General features: G+C 39.8%; 1 protein-coding gene across 1 annotated transcript; it reads left to right on the top strand.

Annotated features, from left to right (window-relative positions):
• Nucleotides 1–1,345: 1,345 nt before the first annotated feature.
• Nucleotides 1,346–17,952, top strand: poc1bl (POC1 centriolar protein homolog B (Chlamydomonas), like). Its single transcript, XM_014034306.1, has 11 exons — nucleotides 1,346–1,526; nucleotides 5,121–5,566; nucleotides 7,496–7,665; nucleotides 8,513–8,702; nucleotides 8,822–9,007; nucleotides 9,150–9,267; nucleotides 11,626–11,802; nucleotides 12,824–12,955; nucleotides 13,175–13,285; nucleotides 16,186–16,338; nucleotides 16,429–17,952. Exons 2-11 carry the CDS (start codon nucleotides 5,187–5,189, stop codon nucleotides 16,558–16,560), a joined length of 1,749 nt encoding a protein of 582 aa, XP_013889760.1. The 5' UTR covers nucleotides 1,346–1,526; nucleotides 5,121–5,186; the 3' UTR covers nucleotides 16,561–17,952.
• Nucleotides 17,953–18,455: the final 503 nt, after the last annotated feature.

Below are 18,455 nucleotides of genomic sequence, written 5' to 3'. Positions count from 1 at the left end.
GATCCACTGTCAACATAAGCACGGTCAAAGTGACAATAGTGTTTAAGAAACGACGTGCTTCGTGGCCACATCATAAAAAACACGCAAATATCCTAATTATTTTCAGTTACAAGTTATTTAGTTTTTGAAAGTTTGAGCTGAAAGTTTTTAYTGAAGTATTGTGAGACTGAGTTAAAAAGGTCCTGTGACTGCTCTATACATAGTACTCAAGAATTTGAATAAATACCTGAATGTCTTTTGAAGTGGTAATTATAGCCAGGGGCAGCAGCTAATGAGCTGACGCCATGCTGCGTCAAGTTAACTGTCAGTTGATGGGGGGGAGTTAAACATCGTAAGTGCGGGACAGACATTTTCTCTCTTTTCTTTGCAGAGAAGGACATTTTGCAGAGGTTTATAGTAACTAAGTACATTTACTTTGTTACAGTTCTTAAGCAGTTTTTTTCTGTTTTTTACTAATTATTTTTTAAATAGCTACTTTAACTTTTATTTTGTTACATTTTAAAGCTAAAAATAATACTTTTACTTCTTTACTTTAAAATGTGGCACCTTACTCCTTATGTTAAAACTCATCATGAAAGATGTGTAGTATACACTCAAAAAAACAAACAAAACAAAACAACAAGTGTTGAATTTATTCAACAAAGTCATGCCAACTGGCTCCACTAAGCCTAGTTGAGTAAATTGAGCAAAGAATAGTATACATATATTGACCAATTTACGGCTTAGTGGAACCAGTTTGGTTCAGTAAATTCAACAGTTTATTTCTTACAGAGTGTGTAAAAGGACTTTTACTTTCCCAATTTTTGTGAACAGTTTTATGACCTTTACTTGAGTAGTTTTCTCATCAGTGAAATTTATTATTTAGTTATTTTTTTCAAGTACTTCATAGACCTCTGGCATTTTGAAGAAATGAGAAGAGGAAGTAACATAAAAGGTGCGTAGTGTTAAACAAAAGCGACGTGTCTCAATGTGTTTTTAGCTTTATAAGTTAATAAATTATTATATTAGCCATTATGTGTTTGCTACTGGATTTATGCAAAAATTAATCTACTCACTGAACACAGAGCCAGGAAGACATTAAACAACCAACAATACACAAATGAGACACACAAAATGACAGAAAGTGAAAAAGAAAAACTAGTCACAGACTAAAATGACAACAAATAGGTCCTGAAAGCTAAGCTACACACACAAAAAAGACTCATAATGATGAACAATACGTATTCATTGTTTACACTCAGAGAAACAAGCAAAAAAGCAAAAAACTCTGGGTAAGGGGCTCATTGTGAATTTTAACCAGGATGTCATTGAGCTTTTATTGTGAAAAGCTGCGCCGGAAGCTGTGCGTATTCCACGCGCGCTCCTCCTGACATCGGGTCAGCAGCAGCCCAGTTCGGAGGAGAGGATGTGGCTATGCTGACATCTGCAAGCCAGCGGTTTGACTGGAAGAAGACCGCAGTCGGGCTGACAGACAACGGCCTCAGAACACTCGGAGAACCCCGGAGACATGTAACCTTTCCCGGAAGGTAAAACCGACACCAACCAAAACCCGTCTTCTTCAGACGGAAATACTTTTCTCCAAACTAATCGTGTTGGATATTATTATTTTTTTGAAGTACAGCTCTCGTTAACCCTGTTAAACTCGTCTAACTTTCCTTTTTAGATTGTCAACTTAGACTGTATTCACTAAGAAGGTAACATTAAAGATTATTATTTGGACTGTTCGTAGGAAAAGTTATGATTTGTTGTTGAGCTTCCGCATTTATKCTGCGTTGATTTGAAAAGTTGCTGTATGACTTGTTTCATGGAGTGATGAGCACGGTTTCCTCCCTCTGCGTTGACTGTAAGGCAAATGTATCTGATTTGTTTTGACAGGTCAGGAAACCTGTTGCTGAAKTAAATGCACTAATGACAGACATGCTTAGTTTTTACCTATTTTATTTTCTTTAACACTTTTTCTAAAACACAAAGCTTAAATGGGATTCGATGATGAGTCTAGCTTTGCTCTCTTGAAAACATTGCTGTTTACATTGTGATAATCAGAATCAGTTTGTGTTGCTGTGATCCAGTTCTAAAGTCTGAAAAGGATTCATCCACTCAAGTGGAGACGTGCATTTTTGCTGCTCATGAAACGTGTTTCATTGGTGTTTACACTCCTAACGGGTATTTGTTTTTCTTCTTTAACCAGCTGATAATTAAATGAGCCATGTACCGCATCCGCTACATATGTCTCATTCCAGGTTTACCAGGAAGAGCAAAAGGGACATTAACATGTGTCGTGTTGGAAACCTCAGAGCTGAGAATAAAAGTCAAGCCTGAACAGATGTAACATCATATTTGTTGTCAATATCAGGATTTTTTTTTCTTTTCTGATCCAGAGATTTGCAGCTCCAGAAGCAAAAACAATCCACACGCTTTTTTCTGAAATTCTATCTTAATCACCCCCYCTCAAAAGGAAAAAAAAAGTGGGTCAAGATTAAAAGCTGCATCTCTGTCCCTCCTGCCCTTTTCCCCGAAATGCTCCCCGGTATGGCTATCCGATTCAGAGAGGGTGGAAGGTGTGATGGACAGCTAATAAAAGAGGGTTTTGTCTGCAGGCGTCTCCATTTTGAAACCTCAGGAGTCCAGAGTCCTCTGGCCTGAGTCCAAACTTGGAGTAAAAAGCCTGTGCTGATGTCTTAAAGGACTCACAGAGAAGAGGAAGCGTTTTCTATTTATTTATTGTGGTTTTATAGACTCTAATGTGACAATTTAATTTCTTTTTTTTCCCGGTGTAACAGGTTTTTCTCTTAAGCCACACTATTTCAACACTTACTTTTTTTTTTTGGCAGAACTGGGAAGTAATCATCTCTTGGGTGTGAGAAAGCACCGTTGGCGTGTGCTCACATCAGTTTTGTTGCAGCTGACATGACTGGCACCCCGCTGTAATATTAATGCAACACGATTATGTGCTTGCGTTCGGTTCAGTGTCAACACAGCTAAGTGGTCTATTTTTTTAAACGCAAGCTTCCTTCGGAATCTGGAACGTTAAGCTCATCTGCCAGACGTGAATGTTGAAATTTGCCGTCTTCGTGTATCTACAAACTGAAGCTAATCTGCCTTTTTTTTAATAAGCAAGAGGGTTTTTTTGTCCTTCTGCAAACACGTTTGGCGATGTCTATTTTTGGTTCAGTGGGAGAAAATGAAAGCAGGAGCCCTGCATCGGGCCYTGTCCTTTTCACACTCTGAATTTAAACAAGGCTTGCTCAGGCTTGAGTGTTCACATACAACCGCGCTGTCTCCTCTGATGCTAAGATATCGTGCCTTTAAACTAGGGCTGTGTATTGGCAAGAATTTGGCGATACGATACATATCATGACAGAGGGGTCACGATACGATATATCCCGATATATTGCGATACTATAAGCAAGGCGATATATCGCGATTTTTTTGTCCAAAAATTCTATTAAATAAAAACCTCTTACAGGGGAAAAAACTGAAAAACCAAAATTCATTGTCTCAGAAAATTCTAATATTACATAGACATGCTTTTGATACATTTAGCTGTGTTCTGCTTTGTATGTGTTTTATTTTATTTGTTTCATATTTCATCCATGTTTTCAATTATTAGACTAAATTTGACAATAAATAGTTTGAAAATATATTTTTTGCAGCTTTTAGTTTTTAATATTAATTTACAATAAGGTCACCCAACACTTAACAATAGCCTCTACCTCAAGAGGTAGAGGAGCCAARTGKCTGGCTCACTGCTGCCAACTAGTGGTCAGAGGCTGAACTACAACATAAAAATGAACGGCTGGCAGGAAAGTTGACATTTTAAACCTTAATAAAAAATCGATACATGGCTTTAGAATATTGATACAGTATCGGGAAATGAAATATCGCRATATATCAGTGTATCGATATTTTCTTACACCCCTACTTTAAACCATATTAATAATCCGATTCTAAATCCAGATTTAGTCTAGTCATAGTTGGAATAAAAAGTYCACCCTTTTTCATTTTGAGGGTTTTAGGAGACAATCAAAATGATCTGATTGTTTCCAGGTTGGAAATTGATTAAATCTAATCTAAAGTATTCAAAAAAGGCAATGATTTTGGCTCGGTTTTCAGCTGCAGGACCTGGGCGCCTTGTGGTCATTAGGTCGACCAGAACTATTGAAGTATTTTAGTCATGAGAGGGATTGCCTGTCTGACAGCTGAAGCTTGGACTAAACTGAAACTGAATGGCTGAAAAAGAAACCGATCAATATGTTGCAACGCTCCAGTCAAAGTCCAAACCTCAACCATTTAGAATACTGCAGGTGCTTAGGCTGTGCAGAAATGAGTGACTACAAATCTCACTGAGCTGCACTCATGTTGTAAAGAGTGGTCCAAAATTCATTTACAACCTTTTTTTATTGATTAAATGGCAACAAGGTAGAATCTGTTAAATAATAATAATGATATTAATAATAAAAGTATATTTCACACAAGTCTCGACCTCTGAGGTATTTTTTAGTAATGGTGCTGACATGAATAAGAACTTTAATACTGCCTAAAGGGACATTGTCATTCARGTGTGGACAGAGTGATTAGAAACCTCCCATAATATGTAAAACATGAGCAACATCCCAGCTGCAGTTTCTCCGGATTGCGTTGTTTATTTATTTGAAAGGCTCACTGTGATGCGCCGCGCTAAAGAACAGCATCGCCATAATGAAGTTCATCAGGCTAACGAACAGCTTCACTCTCCGGAGCGTATCACACACTCRATTTATTCAGCACATTGCTGTATTGTCAGCCATAATTTAGCCTCTTCCATCTGCACAATTTGTATTTAATGAGCATCTTAATGCAGCTTTGAGCATGCGATTACGTTTATGGTGTCGATGTTGATTACTGTTGCTCTGCTCGATTTGAGCCGTGTCCTCGGGGTAATTGTGAATTTAGAGGCAGACACAATCTTTCTTGGGTGTAGATGCTCAGTGGAGGAACTTGTACGTGACTGTAATCAAGTTCTCAGGGTTAAATCGCACCCTGGTTGAGAAAGTAGTTTGGGTGTTTTAGAATGTGTTTCACCATCTCCTTCTTCTGTTTCAGATGTGTTTTAAAAAGAAATCTGTTTTTGTTTCATCCAGGTGCTCGTGTCCAGACGGGCTCCCTGAAGCTCGGTTCGTCACGGAGCCCTTGCGGCGCGTTTCGTCATGAGGGGCCGCWGCTCTCGAAAACTGGGCGTGCTGGCCAAAGCCAGCTTCCTGCTGTGGCTGCTGTGGCTGGGCTACCTTCTGTTAGCGCGCTCCTCTTTCCCCTCGTCTTCGTCTGGACAAGATGAGGAGGACGAGCGTAATGTGCACGCGAGGCAGCTAGAAGAGAGTGGGACGGACGGGCTGCTGGCCAGGCCCGTTTATGTCAAGCCATCACCCGACAACAATGCGCCGGGGGAGTGGGGTCGGGCCACGCACCTCAACCCGAGCCCAGAAGAGAAGAAACAGGAGGAGGAAGCTGTGGAGCGCTACGCTATCAATATCTTCGTCAGTGACAAGATCTCCCTCCATCGCCACATTCAGGACCACAGGATGAATGAGTGAGTTTGTTAAAAACAAGAATGATCCATCCTTCTACGTTGCTTTCTATAGGTTTTGCAAATTGGTCCAGAAATACCCTTGAATTTGAGCTTGGTAAAAAAAGCACCTTTATCTCAATATTTTAGGCCTTTCTTGGGATATACAATATAAAGCCCCAGTGAATAATATAGTAAGATGCAGATGGACAACACATTATCAGGAAAATTTGTACACTGTTTAATACATTTCGAAATGAAAAAAAGAAGAAAAAGTCACTATATATCAAATAAATCAGAAACATCACCCAACCATAACTGTTGGTGAGCCAAAACACTGGGTAAAAACAGTAAGTTAAACTCTTTTACTGTAAGTTAAAAACAAAGACAGACGCTCCTGTGATGTATTGCTATGTTTACTGAAGCTGGTGAATAGGTTTATTCCATCTCCAGCTATTCTTGGCTTTGCTGCTATGATGAAACACAGCGTCATGCCTTTTATTAATAGTTTCCCCTTCCGCCTTTGCCTTCTGTTTTACTGTCTCCCTTTACTAATGAGATACAGATGTAGCTGTGGAAGAACCATCATTTGTGTTTGTTTTAAACTCTCTGGAGTGTATCAGTGAATGATCAATACATCTTAGCAGTGGATTTGCCTTTAAACATGATGGTCTAGGTCAGGGCTGCACAATATATTGAAAATTTATCRTCATCGCGATAATAGCCTGTGCAATATGCATATCACAAGAACTGCATAAACTGCAATAAATGGTTGACTGAATAGTTTGCATTTATGCGTTTTGTCATTCAGATGGAAGCTTGAAATATTTCACCAATCAAATGGAGCGCTTCATGTATTTGGTCAAAAAATAATAATTTCAGGCTGGAATGGAAATGATTAGTTTCTTTTAGTTTGTTTGTTTTTTTGGGTGTTGAACCCAGAGCAGAAAGATATCAACAATACATACATTCGTATTTGTTCATTTATCACAAGTCATATCGTCATCACAATATTAAGCACTGTTATCGCACATCGCAGGTTTTCCTAATATCATGCAGCCCTAACAACCATAATAAGAGTCAGGTTATTTTGAAACTTAAAACCTTTAAAAGACATGCTTGGATGTTTTTTTTAACTCTTGCAATAATAAGGGATAAGAGTCATTCTGTGACTCATCACCAGCCTGGGTGACAGCAACACGTTTGAGCAGAGGAGTTTATTTCCACACCACTCTTGCACTGATTAATGTTGTCTGAAAGTGCGTTTGAGTGCAGTAAGAGAGCATCTCTGTCACTGACTTCTGAATTGCCAGAGGGAGCATCAAAGTGGGATAAGATGTTTGAACATTTTGTGGTACAATCTTCTAAAAGAGCCTTTTGAGAGGTTCTGGGTTCAATCCCGGATGAGCCCCCAAATTGTTACTCCTTGTTAGCTCCAGGAAATGACAGTAAATATAACTTCTCCAAATAACTTCTCCAACTTTGTATAATTTATTCTTTTCCAGTGCTGACATAAATCATATTATATAATAAAACCAGAGCTTAATGTCTCAATTTTTATGTATTATTTTCTTGTAAACACGTTCATATTTACATCTGTATTCATTTCTATCCCTGTGCCCTCTGTCTGTTGTTTCTGCTCGCTTCATCTCTGCTTGCTTTCATTTCTGTGGTCTCGCTTCCTCCAAGCCCTTCTGTGTTTGTTGCTCACTGGTGTGACAACCTCCATTCTCAAACATATTTTCTGCAACTCTTTATGACTTCAGTAACTGCCACTTGGATTAGGATTAGACACTTCCTCCACCACGCGCTGACGTTTTTCAGAAAAGCCGCTGATCTGACTTACTCCTGTTTTTTTTTATAAAACGTTTTGTAAATATGTACAGAACATGAATACTCGTGCTTATGTCAACTCTGTCTCTCTCTCTCCACTCACACACGCACATGCCTCAGATGCCGGAACAAGAAGTTTGACTACCGGCGTTTACCTACCACCTCTGTGATCATAGCGTTCTACAACGAGGCCTGGTCCACCCTGCTGAGAACTATTCACAGTGTGCTGGAGACCACGCCCGCCATGCTGCTGAAAGAAATCATCCTAATTGATGACTACAGTGACCGAGGTCTGACACTGTCATTAAATCATGGGTTACTTTTTTGTTTTGTTTTTAAAAGCAAAACTGGCAAAAAAAATTAGCTCTTTGAAGCTTTGGTTTGGTTGTAATGGTGGTGCACTAAGGAGGGTTTTAGTAATTCAGCTGTGGTCTGAGCAGGTTTTAACCAAGTTTTATTTAACAAGTCTCTGCTCCAACTCCTGGTTGTCTATGTGCAAATGTAAAGTTTTGTTTTGCTGTCTGTTTGATGACAAGGCAGTGTGAGATATTTTAAAAATGGTTGACCAGAAGAGCAACTTTTAGAGATTTTTCWTACATTGCAAGGTTTCATCAGAAATATCTGCTGAGTTTGAGACTGACACCACTTCATGTCAGAAACTGGATAAAGGAGTAGCTCAGCGTCAGTCTGCTGTTGTAGAATTAGTTTTAAGACAGGGAGTCTAGTCTGTCAGACATCACACCATCATGATGACATCAGTCAGCACCGAGCTGCTACGATACACTTTCCTCTCCTCTAAATGCTGTTCACAAGTGGAATGCTAAACATGCCATTCTAAGAACCAGAAAGGCTTCTTTAAACACCTAATGACTGAAGAACTGATTAGGCTTTTAGGGGTGTACAGATTGCAGTTTTCTGGCCCAATACAGATCTTTAAAAAGTCTGACCAGCCAATTCCGATTCTCTCCAATACTATTTTTAAAAAAAATAATTGACACTGTCAGGCGTTCTAAGGTCACAACACACCTTCAATGTTCCTATCGTAATTTATTTACATCGACTGGCTGATTTATCGGTGCACCTACTGCTTACCTACACCTATTGCATCTACWTTTTTTGTTGATCTTCGCTTCTCAGGCTACCTGAAATCAAAGCTAGAAGAATACATCAGCAACCTCCAACGCGTGCGGCTCATTCGCACCAATAAAAGAGAAGGGCTGGTACGAGCACGTCTCATCGGCGCCACCTACGCCACGGGTGACGTTCTGACRTTTCTTGATTGCCACTGTGAGTGTGTCCCCGGCTGGATTGAGCCTCTGCTGGAAAGGTGACCCAAATTAGATCTTTTTTAAAAGCTTTCTGAACATTTCTGGAGTAAACATCTTTAACAATGGGTTTTGTTAATTTTATTTTTTATTTTTTGCACTTTTWTGACATTTTGTTTAGGATTGCTCAGAATGCCAGCACCATAGTGTGCCCTGTGATCGACACCATCGACTGGAACACGTTTGAGTTTTACATGCAGACAGACGAGCCGATGATTGGAGGGTTTGACTGGAGACTCACCTTTCAGTGGCACTCGGTTCCTGAAGTGGAACGCAAGAGGCGAAAGTCTCGCTTTGACCCCATCAGGTAGGAGCGGGATCATTTTTCAGTTGCTAATACCTTAAAAGTACAAAGCATACATTTCTTTGAAAACCTCGAAACTTTGATTTGTTCATTTTTCTTCTTAACACTTTCATAATAAGTTCAAGTCGTATTTGTGTCTTCACAGGTCTCCTACCATGGCAGGAGGGTTATTTGCTGTGAGCAAAGCTTACTTTGAATACCTTGGCACATATGACATGGGGATGGAGGTGTGGGGAGGAGAAAACCTCGAGCTCTCTTTCAGGGTGAGTTCATCTTTCCGGATCACCAAGTCCTCGTTCTGCCAAACTACCACAATGCGGTGCAGTAAGATGAAACAGCTTTTGGAAATGTTAAGAAAAAGCAATCCATCTAACTGAAGTGAATTCAGTTTATTGAGACCTCAAGCTCCAGGGGGTACCTTTTATTATCAAGTTAGCCCCTGACTCATCAGTGTTTGATTGACACGAGGGAGTTTCAGATATCACGGTAAGCCACAGAACCTGATACAGATCCTAAGACCTTAAAGTGTTTGCATCACTTTTCACTCGTTTGCGTCAGTCCGGTTGGCAAAGGTTTCAGGCCTTTTGTGGAGCTGGAAATGGATTTAGTCACAGCGTGAAGAAGAACAGGCTGTTAGCCCAAGGAATGTGTTGTGGATGTGAAAATAAAAGAACGCCTCTCCTCTCTCTTTTTCTGGAGCTTTTTGCAGGGCATGATTTATGTTTTTTGAATTGGTTTCCAGGTCTGGTTGTTGACATGCTATAGACATGATGAAGAGTAAAACTCCACGTAATTATGAGGGAAAGAACTTGTTTTGTCTTGTTAAGAACCACGACTGAAGAATCTTTCAGTCTTTAGTGGTGTTTTTCTTGGATACTTCACAGTCAATGTTATGTCATAGATATTAACACTGCAAATCGGGGTTAGGTTACTGTGTAAACGCAGGTGTTTTGCTTTTCAAGTGCGACTTCTGCTGTTGCACCAATTCCAAAACATTAGCATTTTTATTTCACTTCTGCTGTAAATATCCCTCAACTGTTCTTTGGAAATCCTCCAGCAGTTTAAAGCCAAGCCTAAACTTGAGTTTGAGCAAATATTTGTCAGCATTAATCTAAACTGAAGCTAAATCAAATATTAGGAGCCTGTGACAAGCCTATCCTTCAAATACAAAAGGTCAAAGAAAGCATCTTTATACTTAAGAAAATTGGCATAGTACACATGATTTCATCCATTTTGACTCATAACTGGTATATTTTCTTTTGAATTTGGCTCGGCCAAAGTGAAACAGGTAGTGACATCAAAGGAGAACTCATTAATAAAATAAACTTGCTGGTCTCTGTTTATTAAAACAAAATTATTTAAACTTAACTCTTCTTCATCTCTCTTTGATAGCAACTAAAATAATCTAAAGAAACATCAGATTCTTCTCTACAGTCTGTGTTGTTAGCTTTTGTAACAACACACTGTTTACATGTTGACATTCCCCTTTGACATCACTTCCTGTTTCTTCACATGCAAATATCTCAACAACTGTTCATCTCAGCGACGTGAAATTTGTTTTGCAGTATGTTATCAATGTTATCTTTTCAAACATGCATTCATGTTTATTACAAAAAATTGATGTCACATGCACTTTAAAAGACGGTTTTAACTGTAATGTATTGCCAGTAACTGGATGGGTGAAAGCTTTTGACAAGAAAGTGTCTTACCTGTATTTTACTCAGCCTTTTACTGTAGCTACCTTCAGCTTGTGTGTATTGTGGTGTTTGCCTGCCTTTAGCCTGGCCTTTCAGAGTGAACCGCAACTAATTCAAATCCTGTGACTGACTCGACCACTCGAGAACATATCATCCTGAGTAGCTCTTTGGTAGCCCTAGCCGGATGTCAAATAAAATGCCATCCAGTGATGCATTTGAATGATTCTGAGCACACAGAAAGCCTCTGTACACAGCTGCTTTCATTTCTTCTGTCAGCAGGGCACTAAATGCCAGCGTGCCGGATCCTCTGACACCCATATCATCACACTTGACAGATGAGAGGATTTTTTTCTCCCTTTAAACACTATTTTTTGTGATTTTAAAGGGCTGCAAATTTGCCTTTTCGCTTAGCCACGGCTCGTCGATCCAATCAGAATTAATCTCTATTTCTCCAAACAAAACTGAGCTCTTTCAAATAGCGATGCATTACAGGTAAAAATAATAACTCCGTCTCAAATGATCAGAACCATCCCTTTATGCAAACAGCAGCTCTCTGAGGCATGTGTGAGCTTGCAAACTATCAAGAAGTCTGTTTGTTGAATTGGATTTGAAAACTCAACCTGTGGGTTTTTACTTGTTGTTGTGTCACACCTGAGTGCAACTAAAAAAAATACTCGAGGATAATAATAAATATGAGCTTCTGTTGAATATTTATCACCCAGTTTGTGCTGTATGTCACTGCAACRGCCTACGCTGAGAGGCAACACATCATTGCAGCAGACAGTTAATTTCTCAGAACCATCAGTTCACAAGCATCCATCATTGTTTAATCCTGCTCTGGTCACCTAAGTGTAAAAAAACAAAACAAACAAATAACAAAGAACAAAGAGATATTTATGTTTTTTATGCATCTTGCCGCCACAGGTATGGCAGTGTGGAGGCAGTTTGGAGATTCATCCCTGCTCTCACGTGGGTCACGTGTTCCCCAAGAAGGCCCCCTACGCGCGGCCCAACTTCCTCCAGAACACCGTCCGAGCTGCAGAAGTTTGGATGGACTCTTATAAACAGCACTTCTACAACAGGAACCCTCCAGCCAAAAAGGTTTGACACTCACAAACACTTTGACTCCTTGCACGCCTGCGATGCGTCTAATAAACCGAGGCCCCGCAGTGATCCGCTGTTTTACTCTGCAACAACATGTTGTTTTGACACAGACACACTTGATATTTGATTTGGACTTTTCCTATGATGTCATTAACTTGTCTAGATGWCAGCATATGATCTCACACTGTCTGCTTCACTGGGTCTGACCCGTTAATGTGTGTGTATGTGTGTTGTGCCGCTCTACTGGGCGCCATAAAAAAATAATGTATCTCAGTTACACCTGTCTGAMAAACAAAGTATATTATTTATATCTGGGATCTTTGATCAAACAATAAATTATCTGGGCAGTGGGAGATGGAATACAGCACCAGAGCTAAAGACTTTGGCTGCTCTATTAAAACAAACGAAAGCATGATTTAGTACAACGGTGCCCAGTCCTGGCCCTTGAGGACCACTATCAGGAACTTCTGCAGAAGGCTGTTAATCACTCTTTCATTCCAATCGGGTGCAAGAAAACAGTGCAGCTTATCAAATTCCCATGTTTTTATCAACAAACAGCTTCGCAGTCAAGTTTTATTCAGTCAAACAAGATTAAGGATAAAAAACACAATCTTTGGACAAGATAAGGCATACAAAAAATCCCTCAGGTAGGTTTGTTTCCCATTAGCACATCTAGGTTAACAATCAAATTGAGATTGAGGAATTCGTACTCTTCGTTTTTCCCAAAATCATCCTTGAGCAGTTTTACTGAAAGATAAACAGTTGAAAGTTTTCAGTGGCTTATTCCACCGTAGCGAGTCTCTGGCATGTTCCTAACACTTTGTCGTAACTCCAGGATAATCACAGCGTGAACATGCCAGCCACATGCGAGTGTGTCTCCTGTGACCTGACACTTTGCAAACACTTTCCACCCTCCCAACATCATAATTCTAGGTGTCACTGCGAGGAAGAAAATCAGAGGTTTTCACTTCCCTCGTCGGYTGTTTTCTTGTCGCGACTGATCCCGTGTGCTTTACAGGAAAACTACGGGGATATCTCGGAGCGGCTGCTGCTGAGGGAAAGGCTGAAATGCAAAAGCTTTGACTGGTATCTTAAAAATATCTACCCTGATCTACATGTGCCCGAGGACAGGGAAGGCTGGCATGGGGCTGTGAGTAACTCCTAATACACATTTTATCTGATTCGATTATTTATCCTGGATTTAGATTGATTTATTTGACATTAATCAGAGTAGTTGAAGCTGCATTGTGCGTGACCTTACTGTGTGACCTGCCTGCAGAGAATAAAACCAAAAGGAGAGGCTTTTTGCAGGAGTCGATGTGCACTATCACCTCTTTATTGTTGCTGATACTTTTTGGGCTCCTTTCAGGTCCGTAGTTCAGGAATCCAATCAGAGTGCCTTGATTACAACGCTCCAGACCACAATCCCACAGGTGCCCAGCTTTCTCTGTTCGGCTGCCACGGCCAGGGAGGCAACCAGGTAAACATTTCTTTTAATTTATTTCAGTCTTTTCTATCTCTCTCATGCTCTTTGGCAGGAGGTCAATACTTCTCAATGTATCCAGGACTTGTTTTATTTACCCAGTGGTGGGCAGCGCTAATCCAAAATTTAGCTCCRCAATTTCTAAAGCGCTTRTGAAAATTTTTAGGTCTGCAACTTCAAAAGCGCTCATGCCGTAGAAAAGCTAGCGGAAGCTAATTTTAAAGTGCAAGTTCAATTTGACACTTACTAGCTGGCAGCAATTCATGTACGCACAACACTGCCAACTAGCTGTGTATGAACTCTTTTACAACTTAATTCTACAACTGCTGATTGCTGGGGATGTGATTTCCTGAAACAGACCTTTAGCTCCTGGTTTAAAAATTAAAAAGTTGATGAGGATTGCTAGTTCGGTTGATTCTTTAAAAAGTTGTTGAGGATTGTTAGTTTGGCTGCTTCTTTGTCTTTTTCTTTTGTTTGTTGTAAATTTTTCATTAAAGAAGCATCAATAAAGTAATTTTAAAACTGTTTATTGGAAAACTGAAGCGATGCATTCTGGGTACATGACGTATTTGATTTGTGACGGGAAACGAAAGCATGGAGCACAGGAAACTATCTTCCCTTCAAAATAAGAGCTAGGATTTTAAGGTTTTCCATGTAGTTGCTCCAGTTGACCACTAGATGTCAGTCTTCATCCGCATAACATCTTTAAATCATTTCTGAGTCTCTAACCACGTTAAGCCGATTGCTTCGACCAATTAGGTCAAGTACTGAGCTCCAGCGTTTAAACTTTTGTTTTTTTAAAAAAGGAGCTCCGATTGTAAAGTAAAATAAATCAACACATGCAAAATTTTAGTATGGATTACAAACATTAACTGTTTTTGCTATTGCCTTCCTGCTACGTAAGCAGACACAAAGTATTGTGGGAAGTCAGAACCGTGACCGAAAAGCAACAGTCAGCAAGGATGTATACCTTCTCAATAAGTGTGTTTATCTGGGAGGGGTGCTGTTGGATAGATCACATGGGTTGTGATTCATTGACAGCCATACATTCCACTGTTCAAGATAATGATGACTGGTAGATAATTAGTTATTAGCGGTACTGCATTTTAATTTTAGAAAGCGCAAATCCGCTTATGAATTATAAAAACTAGTATGACCGCTAAAACGCAAATGAAATGTTTAGGTCCGCAATTGCAGATTTGTGCTTTAGCAGGCTGGTGCCCACCGATGTATTTACCTATAACTTATGAGAAATTGTTGTGGTAAATTTTAGATTATTTTACTTTGATTTCCTGCCAACGCCATCCATCAGCGGTTTAGTAAATGGCAAATGATTGTGCACATGCATATTTAATGTTGGGAGTCAGATGAATGGGTGAACTTGTTTCCGTCCGTCTTCCACCTGTTTGATGTTTCTGATTACCYCGTTGATGCACCGCATCAGGTGTCCTCATTCACAAAATAAAGCGCCATGTGTTAGTGAAAATCAATGTTTGAATAGCTCCCATGTGAAACAAAAAAACCCTAAGGACCCTTTATCGCCTTCCTCCTGCTCCCTCGTCCCTGGCTCACATAAGAAATAAAAAAAAACTTGCTCCGTTTAAAAGATACATGAGGCTCACTGGTAGAGAGACGCAGCCTGGGTGAATAAGTCAGAAGCCACAAGCCGTTGCCAGGGGTGAGCCTTTCATTGCAATCGACCATCGCGGACCTCGACGCACCTGAAAGATGTATGAGACGTGAAGAAGAGGATGGGGAAGCATGAAGATGGATTACCTGAGCCTCCGTTTAGGAGGGAGCCCCGTGGAGTGTCACTTCTTTTGTCCCCGTAGGTCAGTTCGTTGACTTGACACCAGCGGAGGAAGAGCTGGGTTTGTCTCCCCGTCTATTTGATTGAGAGATTCAGGCCCTTTCTCTTTACTGACGAGATCGCTTGACACAAACACCGGTACGCCACGCAGCTCCAGCTTAATGAGGACACGAGGCCTCGGCGGAGGGAAGGAAAAACAAACCCAGCTGTAACTGTTTGGCTTCTTTCAGTTCTTTTTTAAAATAGAGACGAAGCAAAAGAATTTGAAAGAGAGGGAGTGTTTTATGAAAAGTTTAAAGGTTAACCTCTTCAGCCCCGAGAGGTTTCCTTGTGCTCGAAAGAAAGTGCCGAAATGTAATTGTCTCAGCATTTACAAACTATTTAAATAAACTTGGCATCAAAATAAATCAAACACTTGGAAGATTTAATCAGAAGTGTAAAAGCATCAGCTGCTATTGTTTCAGAGATAGTGAGGTTGGAACAGAACAAAAAATAAATATATTTTCCCCTTGCCTGATTTTTTTTTCACATTATACAGCATATAACTCTTTTCAAAATATAATGAATCAGGCTAAAATCTCTTGGAAACCATAAATTCACAGGTGGATGCTGCTGCTAAAATAAACTAGAGAAAAATTACAGAGGTTTTAGCAAAGAGCCAACTTATCATTTTAGTAGCAACATTAGATGTGAACAAATCTTATGTTTTTAATTGCAAAAATTGTTTCTTTTTTTCTAACAAGCCTGAAAAGACTTGTTTTTTTAATGTTTTGCCTTTAATTACCCACACATTTATTTTTCACCTTAATCATATAAAACAATGAGCGATGATTATGTTAGACTCCAACTGGAGCATTTACTCAAAATCAAGTTTAAAGAAAAACTTGGTATTTGCTTTGACTTGTATTACTTTTACAAAAAGAAAAGTAAAAATGGTGAAAACATATCCACAGTGTTGTGTTTTACTAGTTGTTTACTTTCTGATTCCTCTGCTTGTGGTTTTAAATATGTTTGGTGGAAATGTTTTTATGAGTTTTTGACATTTCTGTGGATACCAAACATTTCTGTTTTATTTTTTTTACCCCAGTACTTTGAATACACCTCTCAGAAGGAGATCCGTTTCAACTCTGTGACTGAGCTGTGCGCTGAAGTCCTCGAGGGACACACCTTCATCAGTATGAGACATTGTCCTCATGACAGCGAGCTCAAACCCCCCAGTATCGTCTGGGAGTTCAGACAGGTGAGGGGCGGGTTCGCTCAAATCTTCTTCCACAAGATGACACTTTTCCTCAAAAAGTCTAATCTGGAGTTTGCCCTGTAATCTGCGCAGGATGGGACCATCCATCATCCTCACTCCGACATGTGCCTGACCGCCTACCGCACGGCAGAGGGTCGCCCAGACGTCCAGATGAGACGCTGCAGCCCCAGCGACCGAACCCAGCAGTGGAAGTTTGAGTGGTAGAAAGAGCAGGAAGATTTAAGTGATCGTCGTGCAATTACTACGGTGGAGGCCGCCTCCGCTGCTCCCAGTTTCCTCCCTGCAAACGTTTGCACCCGATTGAAACGACAAAGGAAAAGGGTCTTGAAAWTTTTCCCTTGAAGACAGTCACTTGCTCCACTGAGAGCTTTTATACTATCGTGATTGAGTGCAGATTGCAGCAGGATAGCAGAGTTTATCTGGTCTTTTTTTATTATTTTTTTTAAGACGTCAGCTGCTTTCATCCTCACACCTCAGTAGAAACGAAAAAAAGGAAGCATCTTGCACACCTGAAGTGTCCTTATTATGGATTTGCGACGGCAGAAAGATTTTATCTTCCTGCACACAAAGAAGTGCTTCTCAAAGACACAAAGACAGACTTTTTGACAAACGGCTGCAAATTCTTGTTGCACTGCGGACTTTCACGTGCAATTTTGTGCAAGCAGTTACTGTTAAATCCTTTTTTTTTTTTGCTCGTTTGTACTGTTGTTGAAAAATGTCAGTGTTGGCTGCTAAAAAAAGGCTGTGAGGTCAGCAGCATTTTTTTTATTATTATTATTTTTCTGCCTGGAAGCAGTCACTTTCTAACACGCTCCATCATGTGGGAGGAAAGCAGGCAGACAGCTCCGTGGTCATACTACACTCCTTCTCCAGCCGATCCCCCCGCCTGCGGTGCCAGTTTCATGGCAGAGCGCTGCCTGAACAAGACTTGAGGAGTTCGTTAAGCGTTTTTCAACTAAGTGCTTTTTTTTTTACCCAAGAAGAGCTTAGCGAGTTGACAGGAATGTTGTAATCTATTTTTTTCCTGCTGTGTACCGTTGAGAACACCTTTTAAAACCCACATGTCACCCTACTTATGAATACCTACGAGATAAGTGTGCCAAATCGTGTTTTGCCAGTGGGTGTCTTAATTTATTTTTTAGTGTTTTTAAATGGTAAAACTGAAACAAAGGTAAAGGAAATTTGAGTTTTAGTCACAAAAAGCCTTAAAGGGAGCACATTTTTGTCTTATTTTCTCACTCACCTGTGTATGAGCTGTACTTGAAACTGCGTAGAACACTTTGTGTCGTTGGGATTCGAGAACCATGAGGTTCGTTGGAACTGCCTTCAAAACTGCAGCTTTTTTACTCCCCTCTGATAATCACTGAGCAGTGTTTAATCTGTAGCTCRTTTGAACACAAGGTATTCATGCCTGACACTGAATACAGGTGGTAAACATTTTAAAATGATGTCCAGATTTTGTAAATAATGTTTGGTTTAAGGGACCAAAGTGGGGCAGTGCTAATGTAAAGCTTTTAAACTACTGATACTGCAAAAGGGAAGATCATCTAATGATGTGATGGTGGATTAAATATAAAAAACTAACTACAAATTCCAATTTTCTTTGTATTTTTTTCCCATTCTGCAACCAAAAAAAACTGCTACATGCACATTGCTCATTTTTTRTGCTTGGGTTTAAGCAAAGATTTTTTTTCATGTTTTCTAATCAATGGAAACGGTTAAAAATGTTTAAGTTCCCAGTTTGTTCATGTTGAGGTGGCATCATTTCTAGTTGTGTACCGCCACCTACTGACAGCAGAGTATATGACACTGACTACTGCTGGCAGGCTGCAGCAAAGAGAAGTTTTAACTGTAAAATATACCACAGATAAAAGATTCCACCTTTTATTTTATTGACTAACTTTCTTTATTCTTCTGTTTTTGGACAAAAAAATCAGATTAGTCCAAACAATGTTTTGTTTCTTTGTTTTATGCAATATTCTGGGACTTTTTATGTTTATTTTTCATTTAAAATTTGATTCCTGAAATTGATTATGAAGCTTGTACTGTTTCTTGGAAAAAAAAAAAAAAAAAAACATGGTCAAAACAAATCACAGAAC

The sequence above is a fragment of the Austrofundulus limnaeus genome, unplaced genomic scaffold, assembly GCF_001266775.1.
Source record: "Austrofundulus limnaeus strain Quisiro unplaced genomic scaffold, Austrofundulus_limnaeus-1.0 Scaffold2044, whole genome shotgun sequence".
NCBI classification, from domain to species: Eukaryota; Metazoa; Chordata; class Actinopteri; order Cyprinodontiformes; family Rivulidae; genus Austrofundulus; species Austrofundulus limnaeus.
This window is presented reverse-complemented; position numbering and strand designations above follow the sequence as displayed.